Below are 20,059 nucleotides of genomic sequence, written 5' to 3'. Positions count from 1 at the left end.
ATGATCCTTCTAGCATCAGTATGTTTTTTCTTCTGATCTCTAGCATCTCTACCAAACAGGCCCTGGCTAGACTTTCTGCATTTCGATGTGCTGGTGATGGTAGTGGTGGTAGCAATGATGTCTGGGTTGACACCTCCCATTTAATTTATAGACAGAATTTTTCTGCTGCCGTTTTTTGAAAAACCACGCTGCAAGTAGAGCTGCAGCCAGTAACAAGCAGAGAAGAATCACAATTACTGCTATGATAGCACCTTTACTGGACTTGGGACAATCCTCTCCCTCACAGGGCTCGGAAGTGGGAACAGGCTTTTCTCCAACACCCTGGGTGAGATTTTCTTGCTCAGCTAATTCCTGGGACGCTGTGTCAGTAAAGATGTCTGGAGCTGGTGCAGTGGTTGCTACTTGTTCTGAGTAGGTGGTTGTTTCTTTTGGTTCTGTGTGTGGAGTGTAATCGGAGGGGCTGACCATCACAGAGGTTTCTGACATGGATGTTTTTAAGTTGGTTATGTCAAAGAGTATTGTTGTACTGGGCTCCTGAGTCACAGTTTCCAGAGATGCATCTGGATGTTCCCCTGCGGCATCATCATAACCTCTGCTCACACTAAAGTTCTCCAGACCACTTGCTGATGTAAGTGATGCTGGTGTTTCTTTAGCCCCTTCATCATCTATCCTTGTTGTTGCTGCCACAATCTGTGTTAAACCTTCCTCTGGAGCTGGGCTGCCATTTCCTGATTTTCTTACTTCAACATGATTTGGTTGATCAGTCGTGAGGATGATGTCGTCTTCTGTTCCCATTGAACTATCAACTTTATCACCCTCCTCTTCCTCTACTTCCTCCTCTACCACCTCTTGTGTTACTGCATAACCATCTAACCATGATTCATCAGTAATGGCAACTTCATCTATCACTGTCTTTGTATCATTAGCTGTGAGAATGGGTCCAATGGGGAAATCCTCACTGTCATAAAACATTTTGGCACCAGGTTCATCATAGACTGTCTTCCCTCCAATGTGGTTATCACCTTCAGGAAACTGTGCTTTAGTAGAATCATCTGTCTCTTTCTCCAATTCAGGTTCACTGAAAGTTTCTGATGGAAACCAAAACAAGTTTTTTTGGCTTAGAAGTGACACGGGGGACTCAGTTGGTGTCCTGCTTCCTTTTTCAGAAGTGTCTCTGTCCTGAGTGCTTCCAGTTCTTCCTTCCTCTGAACTTTTACTGAACGAAAGCTGTTCTTGCTCCTGCTCAGTTTCTTCCTTGCCATTTTTATGTTCATTCTCAACAACAGGTATTGATCTGTCATCAGGAAAGTTATCTTCATAGTCAATGTGTGCCTCGGTTTCATCTAGAAACATTAAAAACAAACCACAGAAGCCAACATTTAACTTCTCCAGGAAAGCACTGGGATGATTTGTTGCAATAAGCCAAGAAGAAAGGTGCAATGAAGAGTGACTTTTAGACAGTATTTTTCATTCTATGTTATTGTTTATTTGAAAGGGACATGGTCCGCCATAAGCTGATACTCAATATAAAATTTTTTAAAAAATCAGATAAGTGCCAGCACTAACTGCTAGTATCTTACCTTTCCAGATTTAAAAATGTATGTAAATAACTTACTGTCTGCAGTTAGAGGACATCCTTCAGTTGCTTATACTTCTCTAAAAACTTGCTCTCCCTAATATGACTCTGCCAGAAAAGAATTTCATCACATTCAAGCAAGAAATGCACATGGAGAGGAAGGTATAGCAAAAAGCAATCAAGTACTAATTGACCATTAAGAAAACCCAAACCAAACTAAACTAGAAGTTTTACAGCAACTTCGTCCCTTTTGAGCCAGATGACTTTAAAGGATTATGTTCAGTACCTTATGTTCAAAATATCAAGGTACATATTTATCATTAAACTGCTTTTCTTCAGTTACCTTAGTGTTGCAATGTTACACCACCTGGGGCCAGAACTGTCTTTCTCATTCCATGAGAGCTCTTCAAAGCTGCCTGAGGAAGACCCCATCACCAAAGCTGACATTTTCATCTGGGATCCACCTCAATTTCTGCCTGAGTCACATTCTCCTTGGTGACTGCTATCCAGACTTCTGGCAGAACCATATTTGGTCTACTCTTAAAAAAGATTAGAAATATTGTCAAACCAGTCTGACCAAAAACGCTTAGCAGTGATACAGCTCCCACCAGCTCACTTTTTGCCAGAACAGCTTAAGCCAGGTGCCAAAACAGAATGAGCATTAACAAAACGTATTTTCCTTGGAATAACATCTGGGTCTACCAGAAATCAAAGCAGTTATGCTGAGGAAACCAAAATGTGTGACAAAATGTGCAGAGAGTTAATATCTCTGTGAAAGCTATCATCCTGTAGAGCAGGTCTTCTCATCTCACAAGAAGGGTTTTGGGGGAAACCTGTGCGTGATAAAACAGTGCCAACAACTGACCTCTCTCTCTCCTGTTCCCAGTGTCCTCATCTGCTTGTGTAATCCTCTACATCCTCTCCATCTTCTCCAAAGAAGAAAAGACTTCTGTCTGGTGCAAGGGCAACTTAACAATCAGGGGAGTGGAAAGCTTCCTGGTAGGACTCTCACTTTTCTAGTTAATCCTAAAATCTTTTCCAATAGTTTTTCAGAATTTTGTAAATGAATAGAGACTAACTCTGAATACTAAAGCATTTTAGCAACCTATTCATGAAGCTCTGCATGGCACTGGCCATTGCTATGTTGCACTTCTACTAGCCATCAAACACTAGTCTCACTTTGTCCCTTGTCTTGCTTTCCCTTAAGAACTTTTCTACCTGGATGGCACTCTCTTTGCATGGAAGTGGTGTCTCAAACCATTTTGTTGTCCATCCAGACTCCTGCTAGAAGTTGATACCTGGCATGCCAGCTTCACTAAAGTCCAGTGTCTCTCAGGACAGCCCATAGGTGTCTGTTGCATGTATATGAACTGGAAGATTGTAATTTGAGAAGTCACCATTTACCAGCTGTTATAGTCATTGTTTTCTTTTTTGAAATGCATCATCACATCAGTCTGTCTTCACTTATCTGTCTCTTGTACCTCTATTTTTGCCACTCATTTACTTCTCAGACTGCAATAATTCAGCTGAAATTGAAACATGAATTTTTATGTTATGGTGTTCTAGGGCAGGCCCACACAACCATGGGAAAAAATTACATCCACGAAAAAAAATTACATCCACGAAAAAAAATTACATCCACATGCTTGTGGTTTTTTCCTCTAGACCTATTATTTAGTTAGCAATATGAACGAGCAGCTAGTATTCATCTCATTGATCAGTACCTTATGTACTGGTCAATGAGATGACCAGTATCATCCGTACTCATTCACCAATGAGTATGGATCACTGTGAATGCTTAACGACTGCAGTAACATGCTTTTTATAGAATTTGAAGCTCTTTCTCTTTAGTGCCTCTCCTGCCATATAGTTTCAGCCTATGGAGGCACATCAGGAAAAAGCATCTGCCTAAGAAAATACGAGTCCTCAGTCTATCAGAACATATTAAAGGTTTGTTGAAACATCAATCAAGTCTCCATCAAACCTACTGTCTCTGGGCCTGATCCTGCCTGTAGAGAAATGAATTGATGCTTTCTTAATGCTGAGCTGAGGAAAGAAAAGGCCCATTGTAGTCTAAAGGGAGCCTGAGATTGGAGCTCATTATGCACTGCTCGTCACTGCATAAGGGAGTCTTGTTCCTTCTGACAATTAGATTGTGGCCCAAGTTGTAAAGCTGCTATAACATATTTTCATATGCAATCTCACGTATTTCTATAGTTTATAGCAAAGACTACCAACATAACTAATGTTAGCTTACAGGATGCCAGAATGAAAGCAGCTATTGAGCTCTCTAACCATCAAAGGAAATACAGACCCCCTTACTCTGAAGCTTTGGTTTATATGATCCTGGATTGACTTACACAGTAACAATACTCTGTTCTTTCTTCTGGGCCTCTGACCTTCAAACGGGTCTTGGACTTAGTATTTAGTGACTTTGTGTTACCACGACAATCTTTTAAGTTCACTGTGAGCTTGATTTTCAAGAACAGATTGCACAATTTTTGCGCTTCTTTTTGCTCACCTCTTCACCATTTTCTTGAACTTTTGAGCTCCCTGAATCTTAGATACTGAAGAGCAACAATCAAAGTAGATTCAGCTCCACCTCTTATCCAAATAGTTGTAACCATTACTTATATCCATTTTTAAAACAGCTAGTAACTGATTTAAAAGTGATTGCATCTTCCTTTCTACCCAGGCAGGTCTGGTTTTAAGAAGAGCCAGCACTAAAATTAATTTATCCAAGACCAGAATCTTTCTGTATTTGGTCATTGTTACATCTTACCCCTACCCTCCTCTGGCAGACTCAAGGATCAGTGAGTTTTACCCGATGTCTAAGGGATTACTGAGACTAAAATGAACCTTTTACAGCAACAGATGCTGCAATGACATACTACCAAAGACATGAAGCTCAATTTAAAGGTAAAATCCTTTTAATTTTTAATTAAATATTTTTGGGAGGCCATGGTCCTTAAGAGCTTTCATCTCCTTCAATTTTTGATCCTAATGTGAAAACAGTGACCAAACATAGAGACAGGCAAATACAAAGAGCTTGGTTTTCCACCCTCTAGGATCAGTTTAATTTTTCTTCTAGATAGCATATTGGCATCCAAGCTCTATTTTGAGTGTTGCTATTTTGGACAACCATAAAGTGCACTGCATATTTTGTGGATGTATTTTTGGAGTACAGGAAATTGAAACTTGATTCTATGTAGACCATCATTATAAACATTTCTCCTCTATAAAAACATCTTTATTCTAAGAATCTCAAAGTAGCTACAGCAAGCATTAACAAGAGAGCATCTGTATTTAAGGGTGGGAAGGAAAAGAGCATGTAGACCAATTTGCCCAAGATCGGTCAGATTTGTGAACTGCAGCATCTCAATGAATTATCCATTTGACTTGGATCAGGCACATAAACACACTTTTGTCAAGTCAACCAGAGTACGCTAGACAGATATTGTGTTGCTTTTTGTCTTTTGCAATAACTACAAGAAGGAGGATAATTTTTATTCCAGCAGAAAGCCTGTTAATATAAATAAATAACCCATCAATTTTTTTTTCTAATTCCGTTTGGCAGAATCAGTTCATGCCAGATCGATACTTTACACTACTCTAATACAACTGCTCACTGACAGGCCTGAAAAGGGAACTGAAGCTTGTCATAAGAAATGTTTTGACAGGCCAAGGAGATATTTTTCCTGATTTTATTTTTCTGCCACAACTCTTCCTTTGCACTTCCAGAATAATAAAAAAAAAGCATTCCCAAAGAAGATAAAAGGTCAAAGACATTTTGTTTGATTCCTTTAATTTGAAAAAAAAAAACAAACCAAAAAAAACTAAAAGACATAAAAATAAATGGTGTTGGTCAGTTGTGCTTACAGACCACATGAATGTGAATCAACTCAGAAAACAATGTTTGAAGTAATGAGAATAAACAAAGTAATGAGAACCAGGCAAAATGACTGGGAGCTGCAGATAAAACTATCAGAGATGGTCAGAGTTAGCCGAATCCAACTCTGAACACACTAGACAACTATCGAAGTGTTGACACTGGAGAGATTCCTTCAATGTGCAGAAGAAATGGACCCTTCTGCCACAAGCATATAGCTGGAAAAACCCAAAGCAACCCAGAGAAAAGGATAAATAAATTATATTCTTTTGAGCCAGTTTTAGGGCAGAGATGGGTCAGGATTTCCCAGCTTTATCATCTGCCTTCTCTTTGAGGAAGCAAACTCTCGTGGATGCAGCCTAATGCAATGCAGCCCTGACCTCCCTCACAGAAGTGTTGGTGTTAATGCTTCTGATATTGAACCTGTAGTTCATTTTGGGAAAAAAATGAATGTCATTTAGCAATGGACACTTTAGTCTCTGTACCTGCAGGACAGCCAGGGCACGGCACGTATACATCTGCTTTCAGACCTTACTACAATGCCAATCTTCAGGATATATTTTGTGAAACAAATGCATTATTTCTGCAAAAATAGAAAAAATAATAAACTACAAAATTTCCCTGTTCTCTGCTTAAGGTTGCCTTGTTGGGTTGAATATCCTTGTGTTTTCAGCTAGAACACAGCATCTTTTCATGATGAGGAATTACAGGGAACACTAACTGTACAGAGCCACTTTTTTTTCTTAAAAAACATCTTGATAAAAAATTACAGTCTATTATCTGTTGTGCACAATGTACATTAAAGCTATTTTTAATGTACTGTTTTCTTAATTTCCAACATAGTTTACTGTATCAAAAATCCACTTAATATAACCCCAAAATCATTTTGTTCAGTTTTGCCCATAGCCAAGTTTTGCCAGGTATTTTGGGTTATATGTGTATTGATGCATAATTTTTTTTCATTGAATTTACAAATCTGCGAACTGTATGGTCGTACACTTGCATCCTGGGTGCCAGAAAGGACTGTGTCTCTTCTTACTGGATCAAAACAGAGAGGAAAGATGATCATAAAGTGACTTCAAAGAACACTTGAGGGCTATATTTAGACACTGCTGTGATGATAGTTCTTTGACTCTGTATTTGCTCTGGGTGAACAACTGGGAGGGTAAAGCAGGCCCAGTGTTTTTACACAAACAAGAAAAACATACAATTATTGTGGTTTAATCTGATATTCTGCCTAGACAGCTGGGCATTATAATGTGGAAGGTACCAATTAGAGCAATGATACACAGGTATAGCATCCACAAATCTCAGAAAGCTTTATGAAATTAGATAAATGTCATCACTCTTTCACAGGTGAGGTGGAGCAAGCACCAGAGAGCAGTATAGTGACTTTTCCACAGTCTCAGAGGCAGCGAAAGATATAGGAACAGGCTTATATCTCAATCCTCTGACAGTAGTTTTCTCCCTGTGGTCCCACCGTGTTGGTGTAAGAGCATCGGGAACACTTCACATTTCCAGTTACTCACCCAGCGCAGATGCAGAGCAAGAGAATTGTATCATCTTACCAACCTCTAAACATAGCACTTAAATGTTCATTGAGGAGGCTTCACAAACATCTTTCCACTGCTGTCAGCTGGTTAGGACAGAAGTAGTCCACTCTGCCAACAGGGATATAAATTCTCTGTTAAGTCCCATCATTAACCTTCATGATAGGAAGGTGCTCTCTTGCCTCAAAGCACTTATAAAGCAGTGTGCATGCTGAATTCTGGAGTACTTAATAATTATTCTTCTCTCTCCTATGACCCCAAAATATCAGTCAACTGTAAATCAGGTTTCTTTTGATTAAATTCCTTTCTTTTTTTTGCTGTTCTTTTTCATTGAATTCTTACTTTTTAAAAAATAATGAACCCTAGTATCACACATTTCAGTCTTCCTGTAAAGTCTTTTTTCTTAAAAATTTGTGATCAGGAAGATTAAATATATAATTATTAGTTGAACACTTATTGTATTTTCTATCCCAGGTCCTTAAAGTGTTTGAAAAACAATAATTAGAGGAAACCCCTCAGCATGAAGACTACATTGAAATAATTTAAAAAATCATAATCCACAATATCACATCTGCCCCAAGTTTCAGTGTTGATGTTTGTGACTTTACAGCCACACTTTCCTATTTCTTTTAAAAATATTTTTCTCTCCCCTGTGGCTCCCCTGTGTGAAAGGCTCAGGCAGAACATGGGAAACAGACCATTTATCCAGAGGAAACAGTGAAATGCAGAATTCAAATGGCCTGATTCTTTCCCTTCCTTACTTTGATGTAATACAGTTTTATTTCTGTGTGTGGTGAAGTTAGCATTTCCACTAATCTCAGTGAAGGAAAAAGAAGTATCAATTTAGTGCAGATTATAGGAGATTCACACACACTAGGTTAGTTGAAGATGTCCGTGTTTATTGCAGGGGTGTTGGACTAGATGACCTTTAAAAGTCCTTTCCAACCCAAACAGTTCTATGATTCTGTATTCTATGATCAGATGTAGATACTCTTTTTTCTGTCTTTCCCTCCATGCTCCTCCTCTATGCCCTGCAGTATTTCACTTAATCATCTGAACTACTGTTTGTAAGAACAGTTTCAGAAGATGAAGTAGTTCAGAAAAATGTTGGTTCTTTTATTTTGGGTTTTTTCTTATATCTCTACCATTTGGATGGGTTTGAAAGTCTGGTTCCCAGGTGCACAGACATGACCTATTTCTACTAAGAACAAGTTTGACTTTTTCTCATGATTATCCATTGCCTGATGGTATATATTCATAAGTAAAAATAACTCTTTGCAAGCCCCTGGGCATTAAGGAATATATAGGTTCTGAAATTGATATGCTAACTCCAGCCCATACAGATAGCTCAGCTACCCAACGGCTGCCCAATCCTTTGCTTAAAATTTATCTGTTTTGCTAGAAATAATATCTTAAAACTGTGATTTCTCCCTGAAAAAAATAGTAAGATACTCTGATGACTGTTCTTAAATATTGGAGAAAATGGTGAGTTTATGCACTGAGCAGGGTAACAAGAGAAAGAAGAATTCAGATTACATCCACACCTGAACTCATGGTACTATTTAGCTTATATTTAAACACGGGCAAAGTTAAAAGCTTACTGAAGAATAACTAATATCTAAAGGTGGATTTTATTGAGGGTTTAAATTAAGGAAATATCATTCTTATAATTTTCCAGAGCTTTTACATTTTGCCTGGGATTTTGGTTCGGTTGGTTTTTTGTTTGGTTGGTTGGTTTGGTTTGGGGGTTGTTTGTTTGGTTTTTGTTTTGGTTTGGGGTTGTTTGTTTGGTTTTTTGTTTTGGTTTTTGTTTTGGTTTGGGGTTTTTTTGGTTTGGGTTTTTTTGTTTTTTTTTGTTTTGGGTTAGATTTATTTTGGGGGTTTTTTTGTTTTGTTTTTTTAAATAAAAATCTGTTTTCTTGAGTCAAGTCATTTGATAAAAAAATCCACTTTCATTCCTTTTAATGGGATAAATATCTGGGCAGCTACTATTGTGTTTGTAGACAAAAACTTGAGTACAAGTTAAGAATTGTTCGCCTTTTTATTGGGGCAAATTAAAAAATGATACTTTTTTTTTTTTAAACTTTTCCGTCTCACTGCTTAGCTATAACATAAAATGCATCTCTGCCACTCTGTCACAGATGACTTCTATGGCACAGCAAGTCTCTTAACTTACATAAGTCTTTAATTTTCCCAGATTAACAAAAGGAAGCAGCATTTATCGTATGTGTAAGGCCAGAAGTTCAAAAGGATTAAAGCTAAAGGAAAGGGCTAGTAAAAGCTCAGATCATCCCATCTAGCTTCTTACAGGGCTGTGGAAATAGTCAAGAACTTTAAAGGTTTTTTTATATTGAATGGATTCTGCTGCCCAGAAAGAACTTTCGTGCTCATATAAGTATGAATAAGTTATCCTTTCCTGTGGTTTATTGGAGATGTCTACCAATGGGATTGTAGAACACTTCTTGGACCAGATAAGGCATTGACCTTCACAGGGACTGCCCAGGACACACCCCTGCGAGCATGGAACAATCTTGGTTAGGCCGATGGGAGGATGTGACCTCCTGGAGGGATGCTCTCTATGTTGGGTGAGCTTACCTTTGACACAGGCCTGGACCTGCCCGTACCACTCTCCGCAGCTGTCACAGAGTAGCGTGAACGCTGTCTCCTTGTTGCCCATGATGTACCCCTGGGCACAAACATACAGCAGCTCATCCCCCATTTCAAAGCCAGTGTGACCATGCAGGATGGTGTGGGGGAAAGATGGTGGGTCCCCACAGGGCTTGTCTGAAATGTAAAAAGAGACGAGATTGTAGAGACCTTACAATAGTCTTCTAATATGGTGCTAACAGCGGTGCTGAAAGAGTTATCCTGATAATAAACTTATACATGTCCACAGAAATCTCATCTGTTTAATGCTGTTATGCTCCTTCACAACTATTTTCAGCTGTATTTGAGAAGGTATACATTGGGCTATAACTGTGATGCAATAACCTTGAAAAGGCTTTTGTTCAGAAGCTGAAAAAGTGACCTCCAAGACTGTGCTCCTAAACATGTAGAAGGAGAAACATCTTCAGAAAGCACCCTTGCTATATTGCTGGAGTGTACTTTCAGGGCATCATCAGCACAAGGTCTTACAAGCAACAGTTCCATTGACACCAGTTCGTGTCCGGTGTTTTCAGTGGGCAATAGTTTTGACAGAAAAGCTTTTCTCAGTCTCCTTTTTGCAAAAGCTCAGGCTTTCCTGCTTTTGCCCTGGGGACAGTCTGCAAAATCCTTCCGAGTTCCCAGCTGCTGCTTTTCCCATCATCTACCCTCTTCTGACCCAGGCATAGGTAAACACATGCTTGTTTAGAAATATGATGTATTTATGTTGCCAGCTGTTTACTTTGTAGTGAAATGAAAATCCTACAATAAACATCTACCCTCTGTGAAAGTTCCTTTGGATCAGGCTTTCAGAAGTCATCTCATAGACCTGACTAACCACTTCTCAACTGGGTATGCTGAAAAAGAGCTGCCACTAATATAAGGGACGTGCTACTGAAGTCAAAGCTTTGAAGTCTGTTCTCTATACTGTACACACACACACACATACATATAAATATATATATAAATATATAAATATATATATATACTGTCTAACACCTTCAGAAGTTAGTGGGAGTCATGCACACACACTGACAGAAAAAAACAAGCTGTTGAGGCTACACAAAGCTCAGTTTATGAACAGTCTTATGGAGGTTTGGCATCTGAGGAAGTGAGGCGCAGTTAGCAGCTAATGCCTTTCCTGTGAACTGGTCAGATGAATAGAGATTGATGTGGATGAAAGGAATAAAAAATTATTTTACTGCCTCATAGGAAGGCTACAGAGCCCTGCATTTCATGTACTTTATTTATATAGCTACCTCTATTGGTACGAATGGGAGCTGTGTGTCTGCTCTGAGGGAAGTATTGATCCCAAGGTTGTATGGGACAATTATACATCAGAGGATACATCAGAGGGTATTCTTATCTACAAAGCCTTGCTTCTCGATCCTGTGGCCAGACGAAGCATAAAAGTAACATCTTAGTTAACTATGGCAAACACATTCAAAAATCACATTATAACCTTCCAGGAAAGAAGAAAGCTGGAGGGATCTTTACAGTAAAATTTAACAGACATGGTAACAGAATTATGAGAGCCTGAAAGAGAGATCTGGATGGTGTTGAATAGAAAGAAAAGTAGAGATTTTAAAGACATTCATGGACCAACACTCTGTGGGGAACTTTCGACTCTCTTGTGACTTTGTAAGGTCATGCCTTTGCTGCAGAGCATATTGAGTGACAGCATGGACAAGCTTAAGTGAAAGCTGATATCTTGCAAAGACAAACTCAAGTTCCCACATTCATTTTGCTGCTGTCCTCTCCTGCGTAAGATGGACAGGAATTTTCTGGGTTACGGCATCTTATGGCTCCTCATCCTGCTGCAGTCTTGGTTGCTATGACAATTCCTGCTCAGCCTTTTGCCAAACATGTTCTTTCTGGTACATGGACAGAAGTGACACTGGCACAGCAACTCATCAAACTGAGCCACTTCTGGGGACAGGCTTCAGGTTTTTGTCTGCAGCCTTTGTACTAGGAGCTGGAAGAGCATGGGCTTATTTGTAACAACAATCTGTGCTCAGTGCTGGCATTCGGGCCATTTTCTTGCTGGAAGAGAGGAGGCAGATCTGGGCCACAAAGCGTGACAGAGGGTGTGTTGGCAGCAGCAGCTTGTCATGTAGAGGAACAGTAGTGCTCTTTGTTAAGGCGACCACAGGGGTTGCCTGGAGTGGTGATGCTGGTAGATGAGGACTGGGCTCCTCCAGTGCTGAACTCTCCATCTGGAGCTCTGATTTTCCCCTCATCTATCCTCCCATAAACCAGCATGTTTTCTTAGTGCTTGCTAAAAAATTAGCCCACTGCATGCTTCCCAGTAGAAGAGCATGATCTTCTTGATACTTGAGGGCCATCCAACAGGTTCCGTGCTCTGCCTGCTTGTGTCCGAGATCACATCTCAAACCTGGAAATTTGGAATTGGTTTCTGGACATCATGACCCTTCCTGAGTTTTCTACATATTGACACTGAGGTCAATCACGTAACACGGCTCCATACGTTGATAACTGACCTCCAGTAAACAAGGGTGGATTGGGCTACAGAGCAAGACAGGACAGCACAGCACAGATATAAGAAAATTAGTTAAAGTACATAGAAGATCCTCCTGTCAGCAGTAGTTTGGCACAGAATGTCTCCTTGAGTGAAAACCACCACTACAGTCAAGAAAGACCTTAATATACACGTGTAGAAATCAGGACAGAGTCAACATCTGAAAAATGATAGGGAACAAATGGCACAGCAAAGATATAAGTGTTGAGCAAAAATATGTTAGGGCTAGTAATAGCTCTGGTTACAGACCTCTTAGAGACTCATTAACTATTTTTTACATGGGACTGAAGAGGCTTCCTGTTAATTGAGTTAGCATATTCAGTCAATTACTGTTTTTTAGGAAAAATGTCTCCTCAGAATACTGGCTTTATCTCCAAATCTTGTGTGGAAAGGAGTTTGTGACAAGTGACATCTGGCAAAGAGTTGACACACGTCACTTTAAGAACACAGCATCTCTCCTCCCCTATCTGGATTCCTCCAGAAGCATCTTTACTTGAATTACAAGCATCCCATTAGTTTGTAAAGACTCTTTTTGAGATGTCTTGATAGAGCACTGCCTACAGAAAGGGCAGCCTAAGACCAATGCAGAAAAAATCAACATGAAAAAGATGCAGATTTCAGCTTCCATATCACCTGGCAGAACTGGGAATTTACTGGAATCTGTTTATCTGCAGTCGCTACTTTAACTGTGTACCATGCTCTGAAAGCTGACGTGAGACATCCGCTTCGACATAAAGCATCCCCTGTTACAACTGTTCAATTCAGTAGAGTTTTTCCAGAGAGACCACTGGAATTTGTAGGATGTCATCTCGTCATTAAGAAATTAGAAAATACAACTCTTAACAGTCAGCCCTGTGAAAGAGATGAGTGAAGATGTTTGTTTTCCTTCTTGATTGCAGAGACCTGAAAGTATATGGAATTTTTCTATTTGGATAAAAGTACTGCGAAAATAGAGTACGAAAAAACAAACCTCAATTATAGCCAATGTAAGTGTTGCTTGTAAGCTACCAATGTTGGGATGCCAATACCTCTTACATCAGTAGGACTTGCAAGACTTTATTAGTTTATATGACATCACCATGTAGGTGGGAATTCACTGTCAGGTATATGCAAAGCTGGAAAAAGAAAGCTGTAGCACTAAAAAAATGAAAAATTTTATATCCACAGCAAAGCATGACAAATACAAAGAAATAGTTCAAATATTACACAAAGCAAACTGCAGTTTGATTGCTCTTGTAAAGTACATTTAATATATTTTCTGTAAAGAACACACTAATTTCTTTTTTTATACTGTTGAAAGAGGTAAACTGAAATATGTATGTAAACCATCAAGCTTTGATGGATATCTGGAGCCAGGAGTCATGTTTAAAAAAGTTTGATTTGCATTTATGCTGCGCTCTACTACAAGTTGCTGCCTGTTTAGTTTTCCTGTGGTGGCAGCAAATCAAAGCCTTATGGAACAGAGATCTTACTTGTTGCTTGTAAATATCAGTGGGTGACTGAAAGAAAGAACCAGTAAAACTTGGGAGCTATTAACAAAAAGGTCTTTCCTTTGCTGCATTAAAAAAAAAAAGAAAGAGAACCAAAAGTATTATATACATATGAAATTGAATGATGTGTGGTATTACAAAAAAAAATAAGACAGGCAGGAAAAATTCCAGCTTTCTGGTTTTCTTCCTTTATCTACTTTATGCTTTGAGGCATTTTCTTATGAGCTTTGATAGAGAATAAATACACACTCTGTGTTACAGATCTGACTTTATGTGTGATGCATTTTCAGAATAGGCAAAATCTAATATACTTTTAGGTATATTTTGGCACTCAGGACTAAGAGAAAAACTTTCTGATCTCAGCGCATCCTGAGCTGTTGCAGAGTTATCTTGCTGACTCTAATGGCTGCATAAAACATCACTTTACGAGAAACAAAGACACATTTCTCTGTACTGTGAAAACTGCAGCTATTCTCACAACATTCATAAAACATTACAGCTACATCTTTCCTTGTCAAACACAACTCTTAATACCAATTCCATGTAAAACAACTCTTAGCCTTAAAGGTTGCTGTGATTTTTCTGTGTGTACAGAATAAAAACCATTTCAGAAACAAAACAAAAAAAAGTCTCTCTCTCTTCAGGATTTTTATTTGCCTGACGTTGCAAGTGCACCCAGAGCTCTTGCTAGCACCTGACCGCTGCCCCTGCTGTTGGGGCATGCTGGGGTGTGTGCTTAAGGAATTTAACTGAACTCATTTGCATGCTAAATGTTAATTGAGTCAAGGTCAATTATAAATCAAGGCCCAAGAAGGAAATTTTTGTGATGGTCTGTACTATAAGTTTCATGGTGGTTCGAGATGCCCTTTGCACAATCCTAAGAACTGCAAATAGAGTTTGAAGAGCTACTATCATCAACTGAAGAAGAGAAAGCTGATGTGACTCTTCCCTCTGTCCATCCTCAACCAACCAGTCTGTCTGAACATCTAGCTCAACTCAGCCAAGTCTGACAAAGAAGGAAAGCTGCTGAGTGTCTGCTCATTGTGGTGAGATGAGTTTAAAAGAGGAAAGAGCCAAAGCCAGATGTCTTTTCCATCGGGATGGGCACATGTAGGACTCAGCTCTTACTGTTCCCGCATGCAGTTCTGGCCCACTGATGAACATTGCGTATGGATGGACAAACCAGCGTGTTCATATCTCCAAGGCAGCCACAGCACAGTGCCTCTCTGCCCAGCCAGCCATTCCCAGACCCAGCAAGGAGCTGAGAGTGCCCTGAGGGTGGGGAGATGATGGGTAGAGGGTGAGGTTGAGAAATACTGGAGAAACAATCAGATGAATTTCATATGGGATTGCAGATTATTAGTTGGACGAATACAGAAGAAATGAAAGGGCTGGGAGAAATTAATATGAGGACATAGGTCTCAGTGTAAGAAACTTGCGATTTATCAGTTTCAACAGGGTAAAACAACTTGCCTTTTGTACTTAATACTAACGTATTTCTGTATTATAATTGAAATTGTAATGCTTAAAAGTGATGCCCACTTTTCTAAAAGAAAAAAATATTCGTGAGGTTTCATGAATGAACCACTCATTAATCCAGACTTAGATGTGTAGTTATGAGCCACATGTACAAAACATCAAAACAGATATGCTATGTATGAGGTTGTGGCACAGGGTTTGCTGTTGCTGCTTCTTACTGGGCATTTGCTAAAACTAGAAGTGGCACCCCTGAGGTGTAGGATATTCTTTCATCGGTCAACAGCTCTGTGGTGGCTTGTGTGTCACTGTGTGTTATACTTGCATGTTAAAGCTGTTTCCTTTCTGGACTTTGCTCTTTCCATACCATCTACAAACTAGGCTCTGCCACACAACTTCTCTTAAGCCTTTCTATTCAAACATTGGCTCTGCATCCCAAATTTTTTATATTTTCAAAGAAGAGGGAACCTTACAGTCATCCAGAAATGTTTCTGTGTGTAAGAGCTGTTTGGTGAGTGCATTGGAATGATCATCCCATTCTGTCATCAGAAAATTCCCTGCCTTGTACAAAACAAGTTGTTAAAAAAATTGGTTATTCTTTGTAAATGACCTGAATTTCCCCTGAATTTTAACTATGCAGTTTCTGAGTCCTGTGTAGTACTCTTTTACAGCATAACCTTGTCTGTTATGTTCTTATCTTCACCTTTACTACCCCGTTATCATGAGCAGTAACCAAATGCAAAAGGTAAACAGAGCTCCTTCTCCACGATCCGGCATCTACGTGTAAGCTCAGATGGAGCAGGTTGGGACAGACAGGGGAGCACAAGGGCACAATGGAACAATAGTGGCCAGACCAATGATTTCAGCATCCCACAGCTGTCCCACCCACTGCAAGGTTTTTCTCGAGGGGGGAATGATGACAAAAGAGAGATTTGAAGGAAGACAATGAGAGAGTTTTGCAGATGTTTACAGGGAGCTGCTCCTATATGTGAGGAGCAGCATGGAAGAAAGCACAAAGGTGCTTGTGTGACAACATTAGCAACTGGGTGACAGAGCTGGCATTGCTCGCAGCAACACGGAGCCTGGATTTGATATCACAAGGATTATTTGAGAGGATGGTCAAACTCTACTAAAATCACTCTTTCTAAAAAGAATTATTTGGTACACACCAAATATGCATCACCTCTGCTACATTTCACTTCAGCTGTATTTTCATCACCGCTGCTGCCACTGACTGTTTATTAGAATGACCCCTGTGTGGTGAACTTACTGTTTCTCAGTAAGTGTCCGCTTGCCCTTGCTTTTCTTGGAAATGGGATACAAAAACTCACTGCGGACATCAACAGTCTGCTTCAGGGGTTCCCAAACTTCTTTACACAATCAGTAACAATTTACTTTTTGCCTTCAGAATTCATCTTTGCTTGTGGGTTCTGGCATTTTAATGTCAAAAAATCAAAGCATCAACTTACATTGGAAATAGTTTGGTTTCCAGAATCATCCATGATCTATCAGAGTCCCTGATAGGCTGGTCTACACTTGTTAACAAAGAAAAAAAACCCAAAACAGCACTAAAATGGAGGCAATGGCGTTATTTGCATACAAATGTTGTGTACTGATGGATATCATAGAATCATAGAATCATAGAATCAGCTGGGTTGGAAAGGACCTCTGAGATCATCAAGTTCAACCCTTGATCCACTACCACCGTGATTACTAGACCATGGCACTAAGTGCCACATCCAATCTCATCTTAAAAACCTCCAGGGACGGAGAATCCACCACTTCCCAGCCCATTCCAATGCCTGATTAGCCCCTCTGTAAAAAATTTCTTCCTAATATCCAACCTAAACCTCTCCTGGCACAGCTTAAGACCATGCTCTCTTGTCTTGCTGATAGTTGCCTGGGAGAAGAGACCAACTCCCACCTGGCTACAACCTCCTTTTAGGTAGTTGTAGAGAGCGATGAGGTCTCCCCTGAGCCTCCTCTTCTCCAGGCTAAACAACCCCAGCTCCCTCAGCCTCTCCTCATAGGACCTGTGTCTGAGTCCCTTCACCAGCCTTGTTGCTCTTCTCTGGACCCGCTCCAGCACCTCAATATCCTTCCTGAACTGAGGGGCCCAGAGCTGGACACAGTACTCCAGGTGTGGCCTCACCAGCACTGAGTACAGGGGAAGAATCACTTCCCTGGTCCTGTTGGCCACACTGTTCCAGATACAGGCCAGGATGCCATTGGCCTTCTTGGCCACCTGGGCACACTGATGGCTCATGTTCACCTTCCTGTCAGTCCAAACTCCCAGAGCCCTTTCTGCCTGGCTGCTCTCCAGTCACTCTGTGCCCAGCCTGTAGCGCTGCATGGGGTTGTTGTGCAGGACCCAGCACTTGGCCTTGCTGAACTTCATCCTATTGGAATCAGCCCAACTCTTCAGTCTGCCCAGGTCCCTCTGCAGAGCCTTCCTGCCTTCCAGCTGTTTGACACTCCCCCCCAGCTTAGTGTCATCTGCAAATTTGCTAATAGTGTACTCAATCCCCTCATCCAGATCATCAATAAAGGTATTAAGCAGAACTGGGCCCAACACTGATCCCTGGGGGACACCACTAGTGATCGGCTGCCAACTGGATGCAGCACCATTCACCATCACTCTCTGGGCCCGGCCCTCCAGCCAGTTCTTAACCCAGCACAGAGTGCCTCTGTCCAAGCTGTGGGCTGACAGTTTTTTCAGGAGAATGCTATGGGAGATGGTGTCAAAGGCTTTTCAACAATGTGGTGTTTTGGGGCTTGAAATCACCTTGCTAAATTACATTCTGCTACAGTGCTGAGTAAGAGAGATGTTTCAGGCACGTCCATCATATTTGTGCCAGATATATTCCTTTTCATAAAGTATGTTCTGTGAACACCAAAATGGATTCTGCTGGGTCAGTAGTGCTGTTTGAACTTGCTAAACTGCAGCAAAGACAAAAGATAATGCAATTTATTTGCTGCAACAATGTCTTTGCAGCAGTTGGCTCACTTCATGGGTGATTACTATAAAGATTTATTTTTTACGTTTCCTTTTTGCTTCTCACCAGTAGAAAAAATTGAATGCAAAACTTTTAATGCTACAAGATAGCAATGACTGTGAATTATTTCAAAAGTATATCAGTGCTGACCTTCATCCTTTACACAAAAAGCACCATATGGGTCATTCACAAAGGGATCGGTTTCAATTTTAACGTCAATGGCTTTCACGCTCTGCTGTTTGCTGCCCGTCTTTCTGCATATAATTGTCCTAAAATAAAGAAGAAGAAGAAAAAATAATCAGAAATTTCTGGAGTTGTACATGCAGATGAAATTTGAAGATTTTGTATCAGAGTAGTCAGGCTTTAGCCTCAGCTTAACTGTTTCATAGATGGCACATAAGAGATTAGTGTGGGAAGATCTATGAAAAGAAGCCAAGGGATAAATAGAAGTAATTAAAAAAATGTTTGCTGTAGATCATTTCAAGGCAAAGGAAGCAATAAGGAATGTTTATCTTATTATATTCTGTAATACTTCTAAATATCAGACCTAGACCCTGAGTATTTAAGGCCAAATTCTTCTCTCACATTTCAGCAGTACATATTCCCACCAATGACACCTGGATAGAAATGAATGGAAAACTCAAGGTTTGATCTGAAAGATTATAAATCATTAGCATTTTACATTAAAGAACCATTAAGTTGCATATTTAACTGCTCAAAGGCTAACACAGGCAAGCTCAGAAAATTCGTCTTGGGTTCTTGGAAATAAAACGGAGGGTTTTTTAATAGTAATTTCACACATTAGTGTAAACTCCATTTCTTCTGGTTTGGTACTCAGCAGTAACTAATCCGTCCTATTGCCCCTCATAGGCTTGAAGAAAAGTTTTAAGTCTGTATTCGGTTTTACAGCCCTGTAGATGCTGAATATGAAGGAAGAGTTTATTAATTGTCTTCTTCTCTCAGCTGTACTGGCTGCTTAAAACTAACAAATAGAAGAGAGTTTGTTGTAGAAAACACTGGTTTTACTGTTACATTAAAGGTTACAAAGGCTGGGAAAGTGAATTCAGTCCAAATTTTTGCAGTTGTATATTAATGGTGAGGGGTTTATATTTTTGTGGACAGCGGGCTTGTAGAAGTGTTGCACCGTCAGCTATTCTAGCAAGAGCCAGAAGAAAATGCCTTCCACAGAGGAATCCTTCCAGTGAAGGAAATGTATCATTTCATATTTTGCAATCGTTGAACTAATATGCTGTCAGTCCTGCACTGAATTTGAGGAAAAACAAATAAGATAAAGTAAAATAAAATAAAATAGAATAAAATACCCATTCACTGAGCATGGAAAAGATCCAATGGTAACCCAATATCTGATTATGCAATTAAATATATATAACAACTGATTTACAGAAATAGGCTGAATTATGGTTGTATAGACTATCTTCATTCCAGCATGTATTAATTTTGAGTAGTTAAATATGAAAATTTAATGTTCTTTTAATATAAACAAACAAAAGCAACATGAAACAAGCGATATGGTGGTGGTCATGCTTATGCACCAGAATGGTTCCTACCACACTTCTGCTCTGGAAAACGACATGATGTCATTCCCTGCTGAAAGCCCCTTTACGATTCCAAATCAAATATATATCTTTGTAAGGAAAACTCCACTTGATTTTTTGGGGAATCACTTGAAGTGAATATTGTCCATACAGGTTTTAAATCAAGTTATCTTGGAATTTAATGCATTTAAAGTCCAAGATCTTTAAGTCAGTAATTAGGCACCTAGACAGAAATTACTTGATCTGCCAAGATGAGTTCAGATGACTGGAAGAATCAATTAGAAAATTTCTGTATGTATTCATGTATTGTTCCACCAGGTCTTACGAGGTCTAAGTGAATGAGA

At 39.7% G+C, this 20,059-nt stretch overlaps 1 protein-coding gene across 1 annotated transcript in view; it reads right to left on the bottom strand.

Moving 5' to 3' along the window:
- Positions 1-32: 32 nt before the first annotated feature.
- SUSD5 (sushi domain containing 5) overlaps positions 33-20,059 on the bottom strand; it is a 40,227-nt gene continuing 20,200 nt past the window's right edge. Inside the window, exons 3-5 of the mRNA XM_027676133.1 lie at positions 18,310-18,428; positions 9,611-9,799; positions 33-1,343 (exon numbers count right to left, since the gene is read on the bottom strand). Of these exons, the coding sequence (XP_027531934.1) occupies positions 67-1,343; positions 9,611-9,799; positions 18,310-18,428 (1,585 nt within the window). The 3' untranslated portion in view covers positions 33-66. The remainder of the gene's footprint in view (positions 1,344-9,610; positions 9,800-18,309; positions 18,429-20,059) is intronic.

Source organism: Neopelma chrysocephalum, unplaced genomic scaffold (assembly GCF_003984885.1).
Source record: "Neopelma chrysocephalum unplaced genomic scaffold, ASM398488v2 Primary Assembly neopelma1_26, whole genome shotgun sequence".
NCBI lineage: Eukaryota > Metazoa > Chordata > Aves > Passeriformes > Pipridae > Neopelma > Neopelma chrysocephalum.
The sequence above is the reverse complement of the archived record's forward strand: the minus strand, read 5'-3'. Positions and strand labels throughout refer to the sequence as shown.